Below are 17,799 nucleotides of genomic sequence, written 5' to 3'. Positions count from 1 at the left end.
AGCTTAAAGGCAAGGCCAGTGGGCTTATCGGCTTAAGTCTATCTACCCGCGGGGTCTTAATAGTGATGACTTTTTTTTTTTAGTAGGAACCCACGTAGAGATGTGTAAATTCTTTTTATCCATAGCGCGCGCTATTCTAGAAATTGCGCGTTTTTGTCGGTTGTAATGTTTTTGCGTCTCGCGACACTATTCTGATGTAAATAAGCTTGTAGCTTACGATTCACCTTCTTCAGTCTGCCCTGAAGAAGTCTTATTAAAGACGAAAATTTGGCAGAGTCGAATTCCAGTTTTTTGGTGTATTATTACAGAATATTCTCGATATATTCTATATTCTATTCTATAAATATGATATTTTTTTATAGTTTTCGTGGTTTTATTAGAATCAAGCCTAAAAGCCCTATGCCTCCCGCCCTTGTATTTGCTTGCTTCTGTTAGGGGGCGCTAAGTTATTCTCGAATTCTAAAATCGATCAAGTAGGAACCATTTAACTGTTTACAATGGAAGATAAAACACTTGCTCCCGGAAACAGAAGCATTTGGAATTTAAATTGAACTTCCAAGAGAATGTTATATAACATAAATGCGATTTAATTTCGTTGGGATAAAGAGATTCTGATTTATTTTCTATAATGTTAAGAAGTATATGCCTGTGACGTCAAGCCTACGTCTTTTTTCATTGACAAACTATGTGTTTTCTCATTAACTTAGGTGGGTGAGTTGAGTGCAAGAAAAGCGGAAAAGAAGCCCTTGAATGACTAAAATCATTCCATCGGATTAAAGCCTGAAATTTTCTCCAAATCTTTTACCTAGGTGATAAGATTTTTGACACTCAGATAATCAATTCAGGATTTTGGTATTTTGATTATCAGTTTCGCATGAGTGAAAAAAACGTCACTTGTCACCGTCACGCTAGATCTGTGATTTCGGCTTCCGAGGGTTTCGCTTGCTAAGAATGGCTTTTCCGTGCCAAAATTGAAGTCTCACCCAATCTACTTAACCCCGGTTTGTTCGTCAAATAGCCGCAATCATGCTTCAATTGAATGTCTATTTTTCGAAGCTTCTGAATGTTCCTTTGACTCAGGTGAGTATTCATGTTAACTATTAAATACACAGCACTAAGCATTAGCAAGTTCGCTTGCACCTATGAAGGATATGAAGATTGTTCTATTCACACGACACAAGATTAGAACAATTTGCGACACAAGATTAGAACAATTTGCTCTTTACACATATAGTCTAGTTCTTTACCTACTGCCTTAATATTGTAATTTGTATTACAAGCTTATAAACCCAGACTTCTTGTGGTAGAAATGTCAAAATTGTGTAGAGCGACATTGGCGAAAATACTAGATTTCTATGTAAAGCCACAAGACACGAGGGATAGTTAAATATGGCAGCGTGTGGACTTATATTCAATACCGATTGTCTACTTGACTGTTGTGTGACAATGTTAATAGATTCGCGTGCTAACCTGCTAAAGCCATAGAGTACCACATAAGATGTATTATTGCCGGCCTCCCTCTCCCCGTCAGCAATATTTCTGTCAGATATTCCACTTCTAAGAAATATTCTGACTTTTCCATTTTAACTAGTACATTTGAAAATCGAAAAAATAATACTGACATCTCCTTTAGGCAAGATTATTTTATCGATCTGTCTCGACAACCCCTGTTTCCATGGTAACAGCCTCCTTCGCAGACATCTCGAGTGTTTTTTTTTTTACTTTTTCATGAGTATTCTTATGAATTGGGGTTCCTGTGGCAAGTTGAACCGGAACCGACTCTTTCTTGAACACGCCACAGGAAGCCCAAATTCGGAAGAAATGTTTTTTTCCACTTGAGACACCTGAAAGGGGGAGGCTAAGACCACCCCTCGCAGCCGAAAACATGTGATCACACGGGTGTTACATACGATATACGATAGGGTATAGCGATTTTGAAGTGTCTACTGTTAGCCGCCATCTTGCTTATCCTAGTTAAATATGCAAAATACCAAGTGTGAAAAAAAAAAACAACAGAAATTTACATCGGCAGGGGCCCCTGACAACGGCCATTCGGGTGGTTTCGGAAAGCTATTGAGATGTTTTCCGATTGAACTTTGTTTAATTTAATCGAATATATCTCTACAGACAAATCTAAAAACAACAACAAAGCTGTGAAAGAAATTACGCCATACTGTACCTCTGAATAAATAATAGAGAACTAAAGCAAGTCAACACAAACGGCATCAAAAACGGCGCGCGCGCTCACGAATTGCTGAAAAGGGCGTTGACGTCCGTTTTCCCTATTTTTACGTTCTGCGCGCGCAGTCACGGACGTCAATGCCGTTTTTCAGCAATTCGTGAGCGCGTGCGCCGTTTGTGATGCCGTTCGTGTTGACTTGCTTAGGGGGTAAGTCCCTCAAAAGTTGAAAATCTCTGCAATATTGCTTAAAGAAAAGCTTATGCTCCCATCATTCTCTGCTAAGTGAGAGAAACTGTTTGATACCATTTTCAACAATACTGGTCACCATGGTTACCGGCCACACCCATGTTGATCCGCGTATACACCATTTACGCCAGCAGCTCTATCTCCTTAGGATTTTATTATAATAAGTTCAAACTTTCAGGATCTGTTAAGGGAACATAGGGCTGTGTCATGAACCTAAAATACATCAACAACTATGAATAATGGCCTTCTTGTAGCATCCAATATCCAAATATGTGAATATCACACGATGGTTAATAATTATCTTGCCATGTTATTGACAGATGTATTACAAAGTTTGTAAATTTTAAAGGTTTATGACATAGATATATCCTTTGAGCTACTTTCTACCAAGTTTCATTATATTGGGATAAATACTATTTGAGTAATTTATGTTAAGGCACCATGGAATGACGCAAAATTGATAATTTGAGAAAATTAGAGGCAAAGTTTTACTAAGTATTGCTCAAATCAAAATCTGACTCTGTGGCCAGAATACAGAGTCAAAATGCTCCTGCTGCATAAGTCACTCGCTCTCCTTGCTGTTTCTTGTCCTCTTTCTTCTTTCTCTTGCCCCCAGTACTTTCCTTCTTGTCTTCGTGCTCTCCCTCTCCTTCCACTCAGCTCCCTTTATTCTTTTCGTGTCCATCAAGTCACACCCAGCCTCTGTATACTTGCCTGGGCAAATACCAAGAGAGGTGTACAGGTCTAGCACAGTCTTTGCACCATTGTTAAAATGGCAGACAGCATCAAATAGTCCAAATAGGAGTGGATCTCCTCCTATATAAAACTCTTTCGGCACTGGCTGCCATATCATGCCATTAAACGATTCATTCTGATTTTGAGTTTTGCCATGTAAACACTTTTCCAGAAGCTCTGGGTCAGACAACTTCTGGTATGTCGGTTTTATAGCATGTATGAAAGCAACTGGCAGTCCAGGGCCATGTTTATAGCTGCCAAGCTCCTGAGTGGCCTTCTTGACTTGGTACTTGCAACAGCTTGACTCACTGTGTGGGCAATGGTCAAGTAGAAAAAGGGCCTTGTTTGATGCGCAGTGAAAGAGACTGGCCAAAATGGCAGACTTTATGCCTTGGAGATCTCCAACATTGCTTCTAATGGCGATTCCATAATAATTTTGAAGTTTGTCTATCATTGCATTATCATTACAGGCTCAGCGCTAGTGTTAGCACACTTCAGCTCCTTCACTTCCTCTGCAGCATTAGCCATACTTTTTCTTGCAATATTTTTTAAATGCTGAGTAATTACTCGAGCATTGTTAGATTAGTTCTTTGCCCTTGGAGGCGCTGGCATGTTCATCAGAGCACAGAATTTCTGACCGACAAACGTATTGCGGGCGCGTGGCGCGAAAATCAAACTTGTCAGCTCGCGCGCAGTCTTACATCATTCTTCATTCACAAAAATTAGCGCTTCTCCCTGTGAAACAACAAGCTCTGCCGAGTGAGAAAACGATGCCAGTGACATCGAGACAGAGAAAGCGACTCAACAACAATACAGCAACGTATTTTTGCCATACCAAGACGAGGCATATGCGGACAAATGTTTTGTGGCTGTCGAATTATCGAAAAATAAGGAAGCGAAAAGGGAACTGGAGAAGCTTGTCAGCCGTCTAAATGGTTTGAAAACAGTAGAATCGTGAGTGTGATATCTGTAGATACGAACAAAAGGAATTATATCTGTTAACTAACATCATAAAGTTTATTGTTGTCTTATTTCATGGTTACATCACGCGAGTAGAACTGCTCGCTATATATTGGATATATTTTGTTGTTTTTAAAAATTTTTTTACGAACTCATTCGCTTCGTTCTTCGATTCTACGCTACTTTTTTGTTTGAACACAGCAAGTTTTACATTCAGATACCGTCACTAAAACGGTGGATATACGACCCTGAAATAAAATTAAACGATTTACCTGTTTGCCGTTTTCGTCACTCGTCTTTTTCTGACTTGACATGAGTATTTTGTTAATGTAAGATGTTTACATGAGCACTTACAAAAAAATGAAAATTTATAAGCAAATCTTATATCACGAAAAAATGTGGGTCCTTTAGGTTTTCATCTAGGTTTTGAGCATCGTATATCATTTAAATTATATGTGATCTATACGAATACCTAAAGGACCAGTCAGAGCACTGGGAGGACAAATACACGACAAGAAGGATTTAGCGATTATTACATCTTTACATCTCTAGCGAGACGAAACAAAATATGATGTTTAGGTAACACAGCAAAAATGTCAAGGCAAATTATATCGCTGTTTGTGCAAAAAATTGTGGGTCCTTTAGCATTTCATCTAGGTTTTGGGGGTTATATATTATCTAAATTATATGTAAGCTATATCGATATCTAAAGGACCCATCTTTTAGCGAGATAATCAGCATTTCGTACAACTAGTTTAGTAAACTATGATAGCGGCAATGGCATCATGTTGGGGCATGTAATGCAAAGTAAATGGCTTCAAAATTGCAAAATCATTTGAATTATCAATAGGTGGCTACTTTAAAATGCAAGCAGGATATACGTTCTATATTTGTATAATGTTATATTTACATTTTAAGCCAGCTACCAAAGGAAACTCATTGTATTTCCACGTCTAATAAAGTTGCAAGGTAAAGACGCCGCATGTAGCCAAAATTGTTTTTTCTCACGCAAATTCACGCGAGCTCTCGCAATTCTCCTTATATGGTGATCATTTCGCGACAACTGAAGCTTTATCCGTGAGGGGAATGGGCAAGTAGGTGTTTTACAGACTGATATATTCAAAAGGCTGTAAACAATCGGGGGATTATGGGAAATCGGAGATTTTTGGTAATAAAGATTTTTTTATCATAGGAGATATTAGATATCGATGGATGAACCGTTTTGGAGGATATTGCTTTTATTCCTTCAGATGCACTTTAAGCTCTCTAATGTCAGTCGGCAGCAGCTTCTTGCAAATCAGCACAGTGAGTTATTTAGAGAAAGTGTATCCTTCTTACTGAATGCTCTAAAGGAAAGTAGAGATACACGGATACCATGAGTGTGGGCGGGATAATACTAAACTAAAGATCATAACAAAAACTCAGGCGTATAGCTAGTGATGGACGCACCCCCCTGACTTCCGCACCCCCCTTGACTTCCAAAGGCGGTCTTTGCTTATTGAAGATTCGCAAAAATGATGATGATAACGATTACGATAATCTAACATCTGAAACCTATATTGCGAATTTTTAAATATAATCAAATGCGCATTAATAAATCTTAATTTAATAGCGAACCTTTTTATTAAATCTGTGCCCAGGTAAATGTGTTCATCTGCTTACTTCTCAATTTACCGATGGGTATCCTCTATCGGACAGCGCTGAGCCCATTACGCGTGTCAGCGGTTACGCGTCAATGCGTCGGCCTCACGTGGGGTTTAGCTGTGACGTGGATGTGTATCGGAAGGTATGTTGTCATGGAAACTTAAGCTCAAGCTAAATTATTTATATCGCACACATGTTTTGTCTGGGTTTATCTGACAAAGAAAGATGTTTTCGATTACTACGTTGCTTATCAGTTGATCTTTTCTACTAAAAAAAACCTGATTTTCCTGTTTCAGCGACCTGCTTATCTTGTTGGGTGTCTGTGCGCTGTGCTATGCGCTGATGTGGGTAGTGGACTCAAAAATCGTGCACAAGTAAGAAAAAGGACTACCCCTCAGAACACACTATCCGCCGTTTGTACTTGACAAAAAAAACCCCGACACACCGCAGAATTGCTTTTTTATACACGATATACAAGTTAGCTGCGTATTCTTACTTACGTTACTGTAGTATTCATTTTTACCTGGAGAAGGCAGATACTGGCTTGTCGAAATATAGTCATATAAAAGCAGCCTTAAATTGTGTCAACTTTTGACCTTTGAATGTCCCCGAAACGTTAGTATAACTCTCGCATCATGAAGGTTGTATGTTGCTGTTTGTTTGCTCAAGGGTGGTGTTTGCCGTTGCCCTGGGGATCTTGTCTGCGTCCCAAATCTACAGGATGTATCATCAATATGGCGACAACCCCTTCGACTACACAGGGTAGGCAAAACAAGATACGCGTGATTTCTTTCTGCTTTCCAACAACAGGACACCCGCTCGGAAATCCCTGGAACGCCTGGAACTACAATCGTGGTCACATTGAATTGGGACACAGGGTTCCGGTGCGATTAAAAAAGCGTGCGCGCATAATCTATTTTTGTTTTGAGTTGAATGCTCCTATAAAACCTATAATGTCCAAATCACGCAAATCAGGACTGTTTTATAATAAAGTTAATTCTATTGACCTTTAGCTTAGCGTTTATGGACTTCACGAAAAGAGTTTTAACGTCCAAGTTATAAGGCCTTGAGTGCTGCTTTCACATACTTTATGGAACGCGCCATTTACCCCAATCCCCCCTCCGTCTCCCCCCCCTCCCCCTCTTCAATGTTGGATGATGCCAAAACACTTGACGTAACATTGAAGGGGGGTTCTAAGGGGGGGGGGGGGGGGGTTGTAAATATTATTTTACGGGTTTTGTGTTCTTGCATGGATTATTGTTTTGAAAATTTACCCAATGATTTTTACCATGATTGTAGGCTGGTATTAACTTACCAGATGGGCTTTTTTGGAAACGATCCCCATCCCCCCCTTAAAGAACACCAATCACGCCGCCATTTCATGCTCCCGCTCATTGACGAGTCACATAAAGCATCCATTTCCATCGGCTTATTTAAGCGAGTAACCAAAATACTTTTAATCAAATATCCTCAATAACACATCAGACTTTATTCGTAGCTTGTTATTAAGAAGTTTTCTTTCGAATAAACCGCTGTATTTCAATGATAAACAATAACAAAGGAGTGGGTAATGAACATTCTTTAACCAATGGAAGCTTAGTCGCTCAAAACTGTGGAACCCCGCTCTACGGACACCCCGTTTTTCTGGAGAGTATTCAAAGTCCCGACAAAAGTCTCACATATTCTCTTATAATTTAACCCGCTTTATACGGACACCCCTTTATACGGACAACGGACACTTTTATGTGTCCAGAAAGACATTTTTCATACAAAATTAACCCCGCTTTACGGACAAAAGGAATTCGAGTCTCGCACTTTTAGGAGATTGATGCTCGAAAATGCCTTCTTAGCAGAGTTTTCACAACCTTTGTTGAATTATAGTATAACGAATTTAGTTAGAATAAGTTTAGTTAGAATAAGTCGAATCTTCGCAAGGACGATCCAGGAAAGAATAAGTTATCCTTTTTTGTTGTTGTTGTTGTTTAAAAAAAATATAACCGGAACATGTCACTAGTTCGCAGAAGTACTTTATCCAAATGTAACTTTGATACAATGAGTTTTAAAGATAAATATCTTAATATGAAACATGTTGTGTTGCTGTAGCATGCGTTCTGAGTATTAAAAATGCATTTTTGACGTCTTGTAGGGCAGCCCGCTTAATACGGACACCCTAGTAATACGGACACTCAGGATGTCCGTTTTGACGAGGTTCCACTGTACCAAAAAAGCTGGCCCTCGCACCTTCTTATAGACAGGTGGCCCTTATTAATTTTTGCTTTGAAGAAAGGGGGAGAGTTAGGGGGAGTTAGGGAACTAAAAAAAGTCGCGGTAACTGGGATGGTCACTTACGTAAACCGTCCGTTAATACTGCGTTGAAATTTTTAAAAGTCTCTGTTGTGTCCGTTCATGGAGGTTTTAACTTTTTGTAAAAGATGAACTGTGTATATAATTTTGATAAAGATAGATCTACCTTTGTTCCTTTCAGGAGGTTGATGATCATGTTTCAGAAGCTCACTTACGTCGCATTTAGTCTACACGACGGTAAGACAAAGAACCTTCTTCTGGTATGACGAACTTTCGGCTTGATGTGGAATACTTTAAAAAGAATTCAGACACTTCTCTAACCTTAAAAAATAACGTCATTTGTTATAGACGTGACTTCCCCTTTGATCAGATCAGACTAACGTCACTTTCAAACTTGACGTCAGTTATTTAAGACTTGACGTCACTTATTTAAGACTTCACATAACTTCTTTCAAGCTTGACGTCACTTATTTCAGAATTTACGTCAACTTGACGTCATTTTTTTGGACTTGACCTTAACTTTTCCATACTTGACGTCATTTATATCAGACTTGATTTCCCTATCTTGTATGCCCTACAGGATGTGGTAGGGAAGACAAGAACCTCACACAGAGTCAGAAAAAGGAAAAGATAACGTATGTGTACTTATGCCCCATATCCATTTACACATATCAATCAACAGCTGTCGTTTTTCTAAATGGTCTAAAAAGAGCCTTGGGCGAGCGCGCGGGAGACCTGTGAAGATCTAAAACGTTAGGGACCAGGCTCCATTTCCAAGATAGCTGCCAGCAAAATCATAGTAAACATGAATTCCTGCAAGTTTACGTGGAAATTCTTGACTTACCCATCTCTAGAGTTATAAAAAAGCGAAAAATGATTGAAGCGGACTCCCAAATATGGTATGTAGTGCCTTATAAGGAAATGACCGAGCGAGCTAGAAAAACGACAGTTTTTAAAACAAGATTGACTGATATGGAACTACCCCTTCCCCTGATAGGTGGGTCCCTCTTTAATACTTATTGTTTATACTCCCTTTAGATGCATCCCTTCCCCTCCCCGGCCCTTAAAGGTGGGTCCCCCTGCAAAACTATCTATTTATACCACCATCAAATGCATATCCCTTTCCTCCCCCCCCCCCCCTCATGGATGATGGGTCATACTTCAGGTTCATTTCCTCCCATCTACTCTCACCTCCCCGTGGCTTAGACCGGTCCCCCTGATATATCATCTATTTATCCTTCAGACCCCTTCAGATCCATCCTTCATACCTGTCAACCTCCGAAAATCTCAAGGCTTGAGGGGAGGGGTGGGGTATATTCATTTTTTTTAGGGGGAGGGGGGGGTTTAACCTTGCAGGCGTTTGCCGTATAGAAAGCTCTCGCGAACAAATCCACTTATAGACCTCACAAGGGTGTTAGATAAATTGCGCTACGCAAGTGAATTGTTGTTTTAAATATTTTAATAGAAAATAGGCAAAATGACGATTTTTTATGGAATAATTTTTCGGAAGCGATAAAAATCGCTAAAAAGCGGGAGATTTGGTGCTCAACGCGGGAGAGCGGGAGAAGGGGTCCAAAATCTTGAGACTACCGCCTAATGCGGGAGAGTTGACAGGTATGCATCTTTCCCCCATCCACTCCCCCTAATTAATGTCGGTCTACTTGTAATGCTATCTGTTTATCCCCTCCCCCCCTGGTTCAGGGCGAACCCCTTGTAGAACTAAGTGTTCACTCTACTTGTTCAGAGACATCCCCTCTTTCCTGGAGTACCTCGCCTACATGTTCCACTACAACATGGTCCTAGTAGGGCCGACGTGTACACTCAGGGAATACAGAGACTTTATCACCGGGCAGAGCCTGAGACAGCCTATTACTGGGTGTGAGGTAAAGCACAAGAGAAGGAAAAGGAGGGAGGGGGAGGGGGTTTGGAGGAAGTTCCGAAATTTCTCTGTAATTGATGCAAACTTAGGGTGGGGTTCTAGTCTCAGTCAGGATCACGTTAAATGCGTAGCGAGCGTTTCTTGACATTAAGCACCATTCGCCCAGAAAAAGCCAAACTCAGATTCATTACATTTGACTTATATTACCGAAATTCCTATGTCGTTTGTTTTAGCTAGGAGGGAGGGTAGTGGGGCGTTCATTAGATAGGAGGCGTTCATCAGATAGGAGGCGTTCTTTAGATAGGGGGCGTTTATTAGATAGTAGGCGTTTATTAGATAGGAGGCGTTCATTAGATCATTTACGGTATAGTGTTTAGATTCCCGGTGTATGACTTAGGAATACTGCATTTCAATTCTAGTTCTAATAAAAAAATCCTGAAAAAGCGTATGCCCGGGACAAACAGGACAAATTAATGGCCCCTTTAAAGCTCCTCCCCCTGTCGTCTCCCTCTCGAACCTTATGTCGCCATTAAAATACCATTTAAAAATAGCAATTAATAGGCCATTCCAGCTATAAGTTTGCGCACGCATAACCATAGAAACTTATATCAACTACCTGAATGCAGCGTGCGTTTTTTTTTAAGCTTACATCAAACAAAGTGGCGCTGCATGCTGGTAGTTGAGGTAGGTTCCCATGGTGAGTGCGCGCGCATGCTTATAGCTGGAATGGCCTATTGATACATTTTTTTCGTAAAAAAATCTCTTATGCTTTTCCAGACAGCTGCAGGCAAAAGATTTCTCGTTGCCATGGCAATAGTGCTAGGGTTTATCGTAGGTTCTCCCTCGTTTCCTGTCAAACGTAATGTAGGTGAGTCAGGAATGAAAAGGATCTTTTCACTCAATATCATGCCTGGTGGCCTTTATGAGAAAGGAGGAGGCCAGGGTACGAGTGTGTAAAGGGAACACGTTTCTGGACGACGAACGGCAACCGGAAGTAGAGGACTCAGAGAATAGACACAGAATAGTATTCTTTCATTGAATTGGACCAAACATTTTACAGAAGAGGATAACTTTAAACTTCCGGTTTCCTTCAGTCGCTCAGAAACGTTCCTAGTACTGTCGAAGGGGCGGGGGTTGAAAGAGAGGGGGGTTGGGGCGTAGCTATATCATACCTGTTTGTGTGGCCGAGTGGCGCCCCAAGCACCCAACCCTGGATACGCCCATGGAGCTTTTTCCCCTTTTTACCTAATAAGCACTTTAAAGCATTATGCGCTGTTACAAGCCAAGTCACAGGCCAAAGATGGCCTTGAACACTTTCCTCAGATGCGCGTTTGAGTTTGAGCAACAGGGATGATTAGAGACCAGACCATCGTTAGACACATTTTGATGATTTCGATGATTTCTTCAACCAGATGCAGAATTCATCGCCAGTTCATCCCTGCTTTACCGTATATTCTACGCCTGGCTCAGCTGCTTTATATTGAGGCTTAAATATTACTTTGTATTTACCATTGGTAAGTCCGCAGGGTTATTTTAAATATTATATCTGTATCTATCTATTCAATAATTTTATTCACTCCTTTATCAGTATTTTTCTTATTTGCTCGCGTCTTCTTTACGCTAATTTTCCTCCCGCGCGTATGCATATTACGACTTATCTTTCCTCTGCATCCCTGCTTGCCTTTGGTCGTTTAATTTCAATAAAATGGCGGTCGTTTTTAAAATTTGGACATCCGCCATTTGAAATTGGGAACAAAATTTTGAATTCTTTTTAGCATGACCCACCCATGCACGATTTGATTTTTCTACCCTCTCTTCTCCTGATAGGAGAGGTAGGTGTCATCATTTCTGGACAGGGATTTAACGGATATGACGTCAGAGGACGGCCTCGACATGATGCCATACGCTATGTGAATATATTAAAAGTAGAGGTTAGTATGTTGATCTAGCCTAACCTCTCAAAGATGGTAAACAAAATCTCTTTCGATTAAGTTTATTTTCCTTTTTATTTGCTTTTTATTTGAACATGCGCAGTGCGGTACATCATTGAAGGACGCGACAGAAAACTGGAACATTACAACAGGCAGATGGCTTAGAAGGTATGTGTTTAGTAACAGATAATCTAACTGGTTAATTAACAGACGGACGGACAGGCGAGAGGATGGATAGACTTGGCATGGTAAGCTAATAGAGCATACCGATCGACTCATCTGACCAGCCGGCCGACCAACTCGACTGACTGAGTAGCTGACTGAATGATTGACTGACTGACCGACCGACCGACCGACCGACCGACCGACTGAGTAGCTGACTGACTGACTGACTGAGTAGCTAACTGACTGACTGACTTAGTAGCTGACTGACTGACTGATCAAATGACTCTCTGGACAACTGACTGACTGACCCAACAACCTACCGATCGACCGTCCAACTAACTGACCCGACAAGCTCACTGCGGTAGCTACATTCTTCCACGCCCAGGGTCCACCTCTCTCATATCTCTCATATATCTGACTAACTGACCCGACTAGCTCACTGCGGTAGCTACATTCTTCCACGCCCAGGGTCCACCTCTCTCATATCTCTATGAAGGGGATTGGCCCTGGCGCGCGAGAATGCGGTAACTAGTGGTATTAAGCGGCGTAGCTAGAATTTTTAACAGGAGCCCACTTTGCCCCCCCCCCCCCCCCCCCAAAGGGGACTTTCAAGACATTTTCTTCTTCTGTATTTTAGCATATGAAGAAAACGTTGCCGTTTTGGGGGTCTGGTACCGAGGAACTAAAGATGGTCACAGTAACTGTTTTTCTCTTCTGCTTACAAGTCATAAAGTTAACGATGACCCTTGGGTACACTCACCTTAAAAATTACAAGAATCATGCAGATTTTCCAAATAAGGAATATATTAGTTTCCTTATATGGAAGTGGCCGCGTTTGACAAAAACGACAATTTTTGGCTCAATTTTCTTGATATGATAATGTCTCATACATTTGCTATATTTTTGGCTAATAAAAAGGGGGGCCCTAGGCCATCCCCCTGGCTAAGCCCCTGGTATTTTATAAAATGTAACAAACGTTGATGTCCATTCTCCCCAAGTGTTGTGTACGACAGAGTTCCTCTCCATAAGCAAGCCCTGACATTCATGACGTCACTCATATGGCACGGATTCTACCCAGGGTACTTCGCGGCCGCTGCCTTTGCGTATCTATATCTGGTCACCGGCAAAGCGGTAAGTTGAAAAGTGGCTAATAAAAAATGTTGCGAGACGCTTTATAAAGGCCATATAGGACCCCGCGCAAATAGCTCCAGCAGGTAAGAGGTGGTGCATGTAACTTGGCCAACACTCCCTCTGCCGTGTGGTCAACACGAGACGCTGCCGGCAATGCTGGTCGATATTTGCATGTGGCATTGAACATATGGCTGCAAGATTGAAGGGGCGTAAGGTGGGCACGAAAACCGCAAAACAACACAGAAAAGCGCTGAAAAAGCGCTAAACTGCATCGGAGTTTTGCCAAACCCGAAACCGCTAGAGACTAAAAAATCGCAATAAACAGCCAAAACAACTACCAAAAACGAACAACTGGCAGAAAATTAAGGACAAAACGGCATCACCGCAAACCTTTACGCCCTACTCATGTAAAATTTAACGAAACAGGTTGTAATAACAAACATAAGGTGTGGGTTCTTATAAGATTCATTTTACGCAAGAAAAATTTCGAGTTTATTAGGAAAACAGATATTACTTAAAGAATAACTAAAACCACCTTGAATTAGCGGAGGGGGGGAGGTAGTCATAAAGGGCCCCCTGGTTTTTGGTGGATACAATTATATTCATAAAGAGTGTGAAGAAACAAGGGAAATTAATTTTGGTTCGAGTTAGTCGAGTTACCGTCGAGTTACCGAGACTTCGAGTCATCGGGATTGAACTTGTCCTAGCCATTTGAGTCATAGTCTCTTTTGCAGCCACTCTTCTCGGAGTCACGCAGAGCTGAGGCCGGCAAGTGACTCCGACACGACCAGCTGCAAAGCAGATTAATTTATTCATTAATCTGGTAACGCAATCCATTGCAGGTTCGCCGGCACTTTGGTCACGTGTACGAAGGTCTTAATGTCCCGGCGTATGTCACACTTCTTGCGTTAAACATCGCTGTTTGCTGTCTGATGAATACACACTACTGTGCCCCATTCGTGCTTCTGCGATTTGACTTCTGCTGTCGTTATTACAGGTACTTGTGGTGTCATCACGGGACTTTCGCGTGCTGTTCGTGTTTGACTGCAAATTTGCAGTTTGACAAAATCAAATAGTTGCCTTTTCCACTGTTGTGGGCGATCATCTGCAACAGAGACGTCTCAATGTGTTCATTTTCGTCAGGCAGGCTATCAACGCCAAAAAGTCATGCGTGATTATTTACGGCTCGCATGTCACGCGCATGTCCGTCACAAAAGTCACGCGTGTGTATCAGCTTTTACATAACAATTACACGCGATCATCTGCCTTCACGTCACAAGTCACGCGCGAGCAGCTGTCTTTAGGTTACATAAGCCACACGCGAGTAACAGTCTCGTCACGCGCGATTATCAGCCTCTACGCCACAAAAGTCACACGCGATCATCAGCCTCTACGTAACAAAGGTCACGCGCGATTATCACCCTTAACGTCACATAAGCCACGCGCGATCATCAGCCTTTACGTCACATAAGTCACGCGCGATCATCAGCCTTTACGTCACATAAGTCACATGCGATTATCAGCCTATACGTCACAAAAATCACGCGCGATCATCAGCCACTGTATCAAATCGTCATATCGCATTCATCATACTCTCTCCATCACGCGTATCACGCGATCATCTACGTCACAGTCAAGCTGAGAACTTCGTCAGTACGCAAGCATTTCTCTATTATCTCGTGATCAACTATCCTGACAAATCGAAAGGGGCTTGAACCAATTTGTGATATCTTTGTGTTGTTATTTTTCAGATCTGTGCTGTTTTTCGGCGAGATCATGTGCCTATCGACACTTTTACTTGTGAGCATAACTGGGAAGAAGACAAAAAGAGATGAATGGACTGATGGGAAACTCAATCATAAGTTTGAAAAACACGATAATAATGGCTTTAACAACAATATGCGGCTAAAACACCGTGCTTCCAGGCATAAAGAGAATTCTTGAGGGTCTGTAGGCCAGGGGAAAAGGGGGGGACACCCCCCAAAAAACGTCTCAGATTCTATTTTGGCCACGCAAATTTTGCTATCCCATGGGAGTATATGTGCCTTAGAGGGAGTCTCTATCAGGGTCTGGATGGGGGGGGGGGGGGGGGGTCTGCATGTCGGTAGTCAGTACAAAATCCCATAATTTATCGGTAGTCGGTAAGAATTATCGGTCTTTGTTTGTAGTCGGTATTCTGTAGCTAGTATTCGCTTTTGTACCAGATTAGCGCCTCTCTCGTGACTAAAAAATTATTAATTGGCGGCTATAAACCAAATTGCTAGTAGCAGCTATGAAGGAGATTGTGGGCTTGATGGCTAGCAAAGAATTAATCTAACGTAAATTAAAAAATATAAGAGGTAGGGGTGGTTTTAATTGTAAAGAATTGCGTGATAAAAATTCATTTTTTTTAAATGCTTTTAAATTCAACCATCCTTAAATGAAAAACAACAACTTAATTGTATTACCAGAGTATAAAATAATAATGAATGGATAATTACATTTGCCAAAATACAATATAGAGAGCCAGTGATCTGTGAGGCCACCACTCGGTAGGGGGTCACGAGTCATTAAAATCAAGCAAGTTGCATTGTGTTCATTAAAGTAAAACAGTATGAAGAACAGAAGATGTATGGTTTGGTATCTTTTAAAAGGTGTGGATATTTAACTACAGCTGTTTACCTGCTAAGGTGGCATTAATGAATTTAAATAATAAGAATTATTAAATAAAAATACTGTTTGTAAAATGTTATATTTTTTAGTTTTAATTTGTGACGATTACATAGCTTCCAATTCACAAGTGTAACCAAATATTTTGAGAATACTTTATACTAACAGAAGGCATATTTTGTGTATTTTCCAGTTTTAAACCTACTATATTCTCAGTAACTACTTTTTCTTTCTTTTTTTGCTTGGTATGTGTTAAACAGATTTCCATAACCCTGAAAGCCAAATTTGAGAAACCTCAAGGCAGAAGGTGTTTCTGATATATAATAGCATATAATAGGGTCCATAAATAGAACTTAAAGCAATTTCTTTTATATTGCCAAGGGCAATGGCTGGTTTGAAAAACTTGGGGTAGAATAATTAAGATACAACTGACAGAACCAGCCAACTTGAAATGTCCTCATTTTTAAACATTTCTGGGGACAAGAAGTTTTAGGGGGAGGTCTAATTACCTCAATTTTTTTAAAAAAATACCACAATACAGCAGAAAAAAAAAATATTGCATACCATACACATGTATGAAATACCGCATCACCGCATCTTTTTTGCTCTTTTACCACAATACTGTACAAAAAAGGCCAATACCTCAATGCCACAAAACCCAGGGGGGAGGGGGACCCCTTCTGTTTTTTGGTGAAGAAACTTAAAGAGCAATGAAAAGACCATATTTCGTCCACCTATATCCACCTATGCATTAATAAGTACACCATTAACAACCCTCCTCTCTTTCTTCTTGGCTTGCGCTGACTTCATCCAGCTTTTCACAAATGGGACAAGAACTCCTCCTAGCAAGATCTGGGTTGGGTGATAAATCAGCAACGGGATAGAGATCAACGATAGGTACTTATAGCCAGCAAAAACTATCTTCAGCATTGGAATGCCAAGGGTCAACGATTTGTGAGTAGAACAAAACATAATAGCAACAGTGTCGGCAGGCGTGAAGGATAGACCTTTAAACTGTGACACAGTGAATGTTAGAAGAAGTAGACAGCACTGAAGAAGAACTACAATAGCTATAATACCCATCAAGCTAAAAGTGTCAATGTCACCAATATCATGAGAAAATGTATCACAGAATGTAGTATAGATTATAAGCAGCAACACGCAGCTTCCTATAGTTCCAAAAGGCGGCTTTGTTCTCTCCATCCATAATTTGACCTTCTCGCTGTAACGCAATGCTTGTCCGAGCAGGATAGGGAATACTACGGTGACACTAAGTGTTGCGAAAATCTTAGTTACGGGAACGGATGATGATGTTCCAATTAGATTTAGAAGCAGTAATGGCGTGACAAATATACCCAGAAAACTCCCAAAGGCAGAATTGAAGATGGCGGCTGCTTCGTTGCCTCCAACAGCCTTTGTGAGAATCACAGCTGAGGATACAGGAGGCGGCATGCAACTAACTACAAGAAGTCCTTTGAGCAGCCAGGCATTTAGAGATGTATGAGAGAGAAACTGTACTATGGCCGTCATCAGCATAGGGACAAAGGCCATAGTGAAGCTCTGCACAAATACGTGTAGCTTCACATGAGTTAGGGCGCTTTTCAAGTCCTCAGTTCGTAGCGAGATTCCACTATTGAAAAATATCACAGACACGGCGATGTATTTCACCGTGTATTCCGGTTTGAGAATTCCACCCTTTTCGCCAATAAATGGCGCTATCTTTGCCAAAGATATCACAACGACGATCCCAATGAGAAACCAGTTCTTCTTGATGGCAGCCAGCATGATTGTATAGGGTTTTGGACGTGGATTTGTTCAGAAGTGTCCTCAGAAGCCGGCATCCGCCATCTTAGAACGTCACCAAACGATGCCACGTGCACACATGCGCATTCGCTCAAATCGAAAGATCCATATAATTATCGATGGGAAAAAAGAGATTTTAATCGTTTCAGTTTTTAAAGAAATAAGTGATT

The 17,799-nt window shown here is 41.0% G+C and overlaps 2 protein-coding genes across 4 annotated transcripts; one reads left to right on the top strand and one right to left on the bottom strand.

The window, feature by feature from the left end:
- The first annotated feature begins 876 nt into the window (after positions 1-876).
- Positions 877-15,903, top strand: LOC5518376 (lysophospholipid acyltransferase 6). Of its 3 annotated transcripts, XM_048734098.1 has the most exons (15): positions 877-1,080; positions 5,316-5,428; positions 5,764-5,909; positions 6,064-6,141; positions 6,437-6,529; positions 8,253-8,308; positions 8,652-8,706; positions 9,816-9,954; positions 10,728-10,818; positions 11,363-11,464; positions 11,778-11,881; positions 11,985-12,049; positions 13,045-13,177; positions 14,020-14,174; positions 14,929-15,903. In XM_048734098.1, the coding sequence occupies exons 2-15, from the start codon at positions 5,336-5,338 to the stop codon at positions 15,119-15,121; spliced, it is 1,503 nt and encodes a 500-aa protein (XP_048590055.1). In that variant the 5' UTR covers positions 877-1,080; positions 5,316-5,335; the 3' UTR covers positions 15,122-15,903. The 3 variants fall into 3 exon arrangements, with proteins under 3 accessions (XP_048590055.1, XP_032218964.1, XP_032218966.1); XM_032363073.2 differs by lacking the exon at positions 5,316-5,428 and having other exon boundaries at positions 878-1,080; XM_032363075.2 differs by lacking the exons at positions 877-1,080; positions 5,316-5,428 and adding an exon at positions 3,842-4,117.
- Positions 15,890-17,753, bottom strand: LOC5518429 (sodium/bile acid cotransporter 7-B). The gene has a single exon (XM_001638338.3). The coding sequence runs from the start codon at positions 17,609-17,611 to the stop codon at positions 16,571-16,573; it is 1,041 nt and encodes a 346-aa protein (XP_001638388.1). The 5' UTR covers positions 17,612-17,753; the 3' UTR covers positions 15,890-16,570.
- Positions 17,754-17,799: the final 46 nt, after the last annotated feature.

Source organism: Nematostella vectensis, chromosome 11 (genome assembly GCF_932526225.1).
Source record: "Nematostella vectensis chromosome 11, jaNemVect1.1, whole genome shotgun sequence".
NCBI lineage: Eukaryota > Metazoa > Cnidaria > Anthozoa > Actiniaria > Edwardsiidae > Nematostella > Nematostella vectensis.
This window is presented reverse-complemented; position numbering and strand designations above follow the sequence as displayed.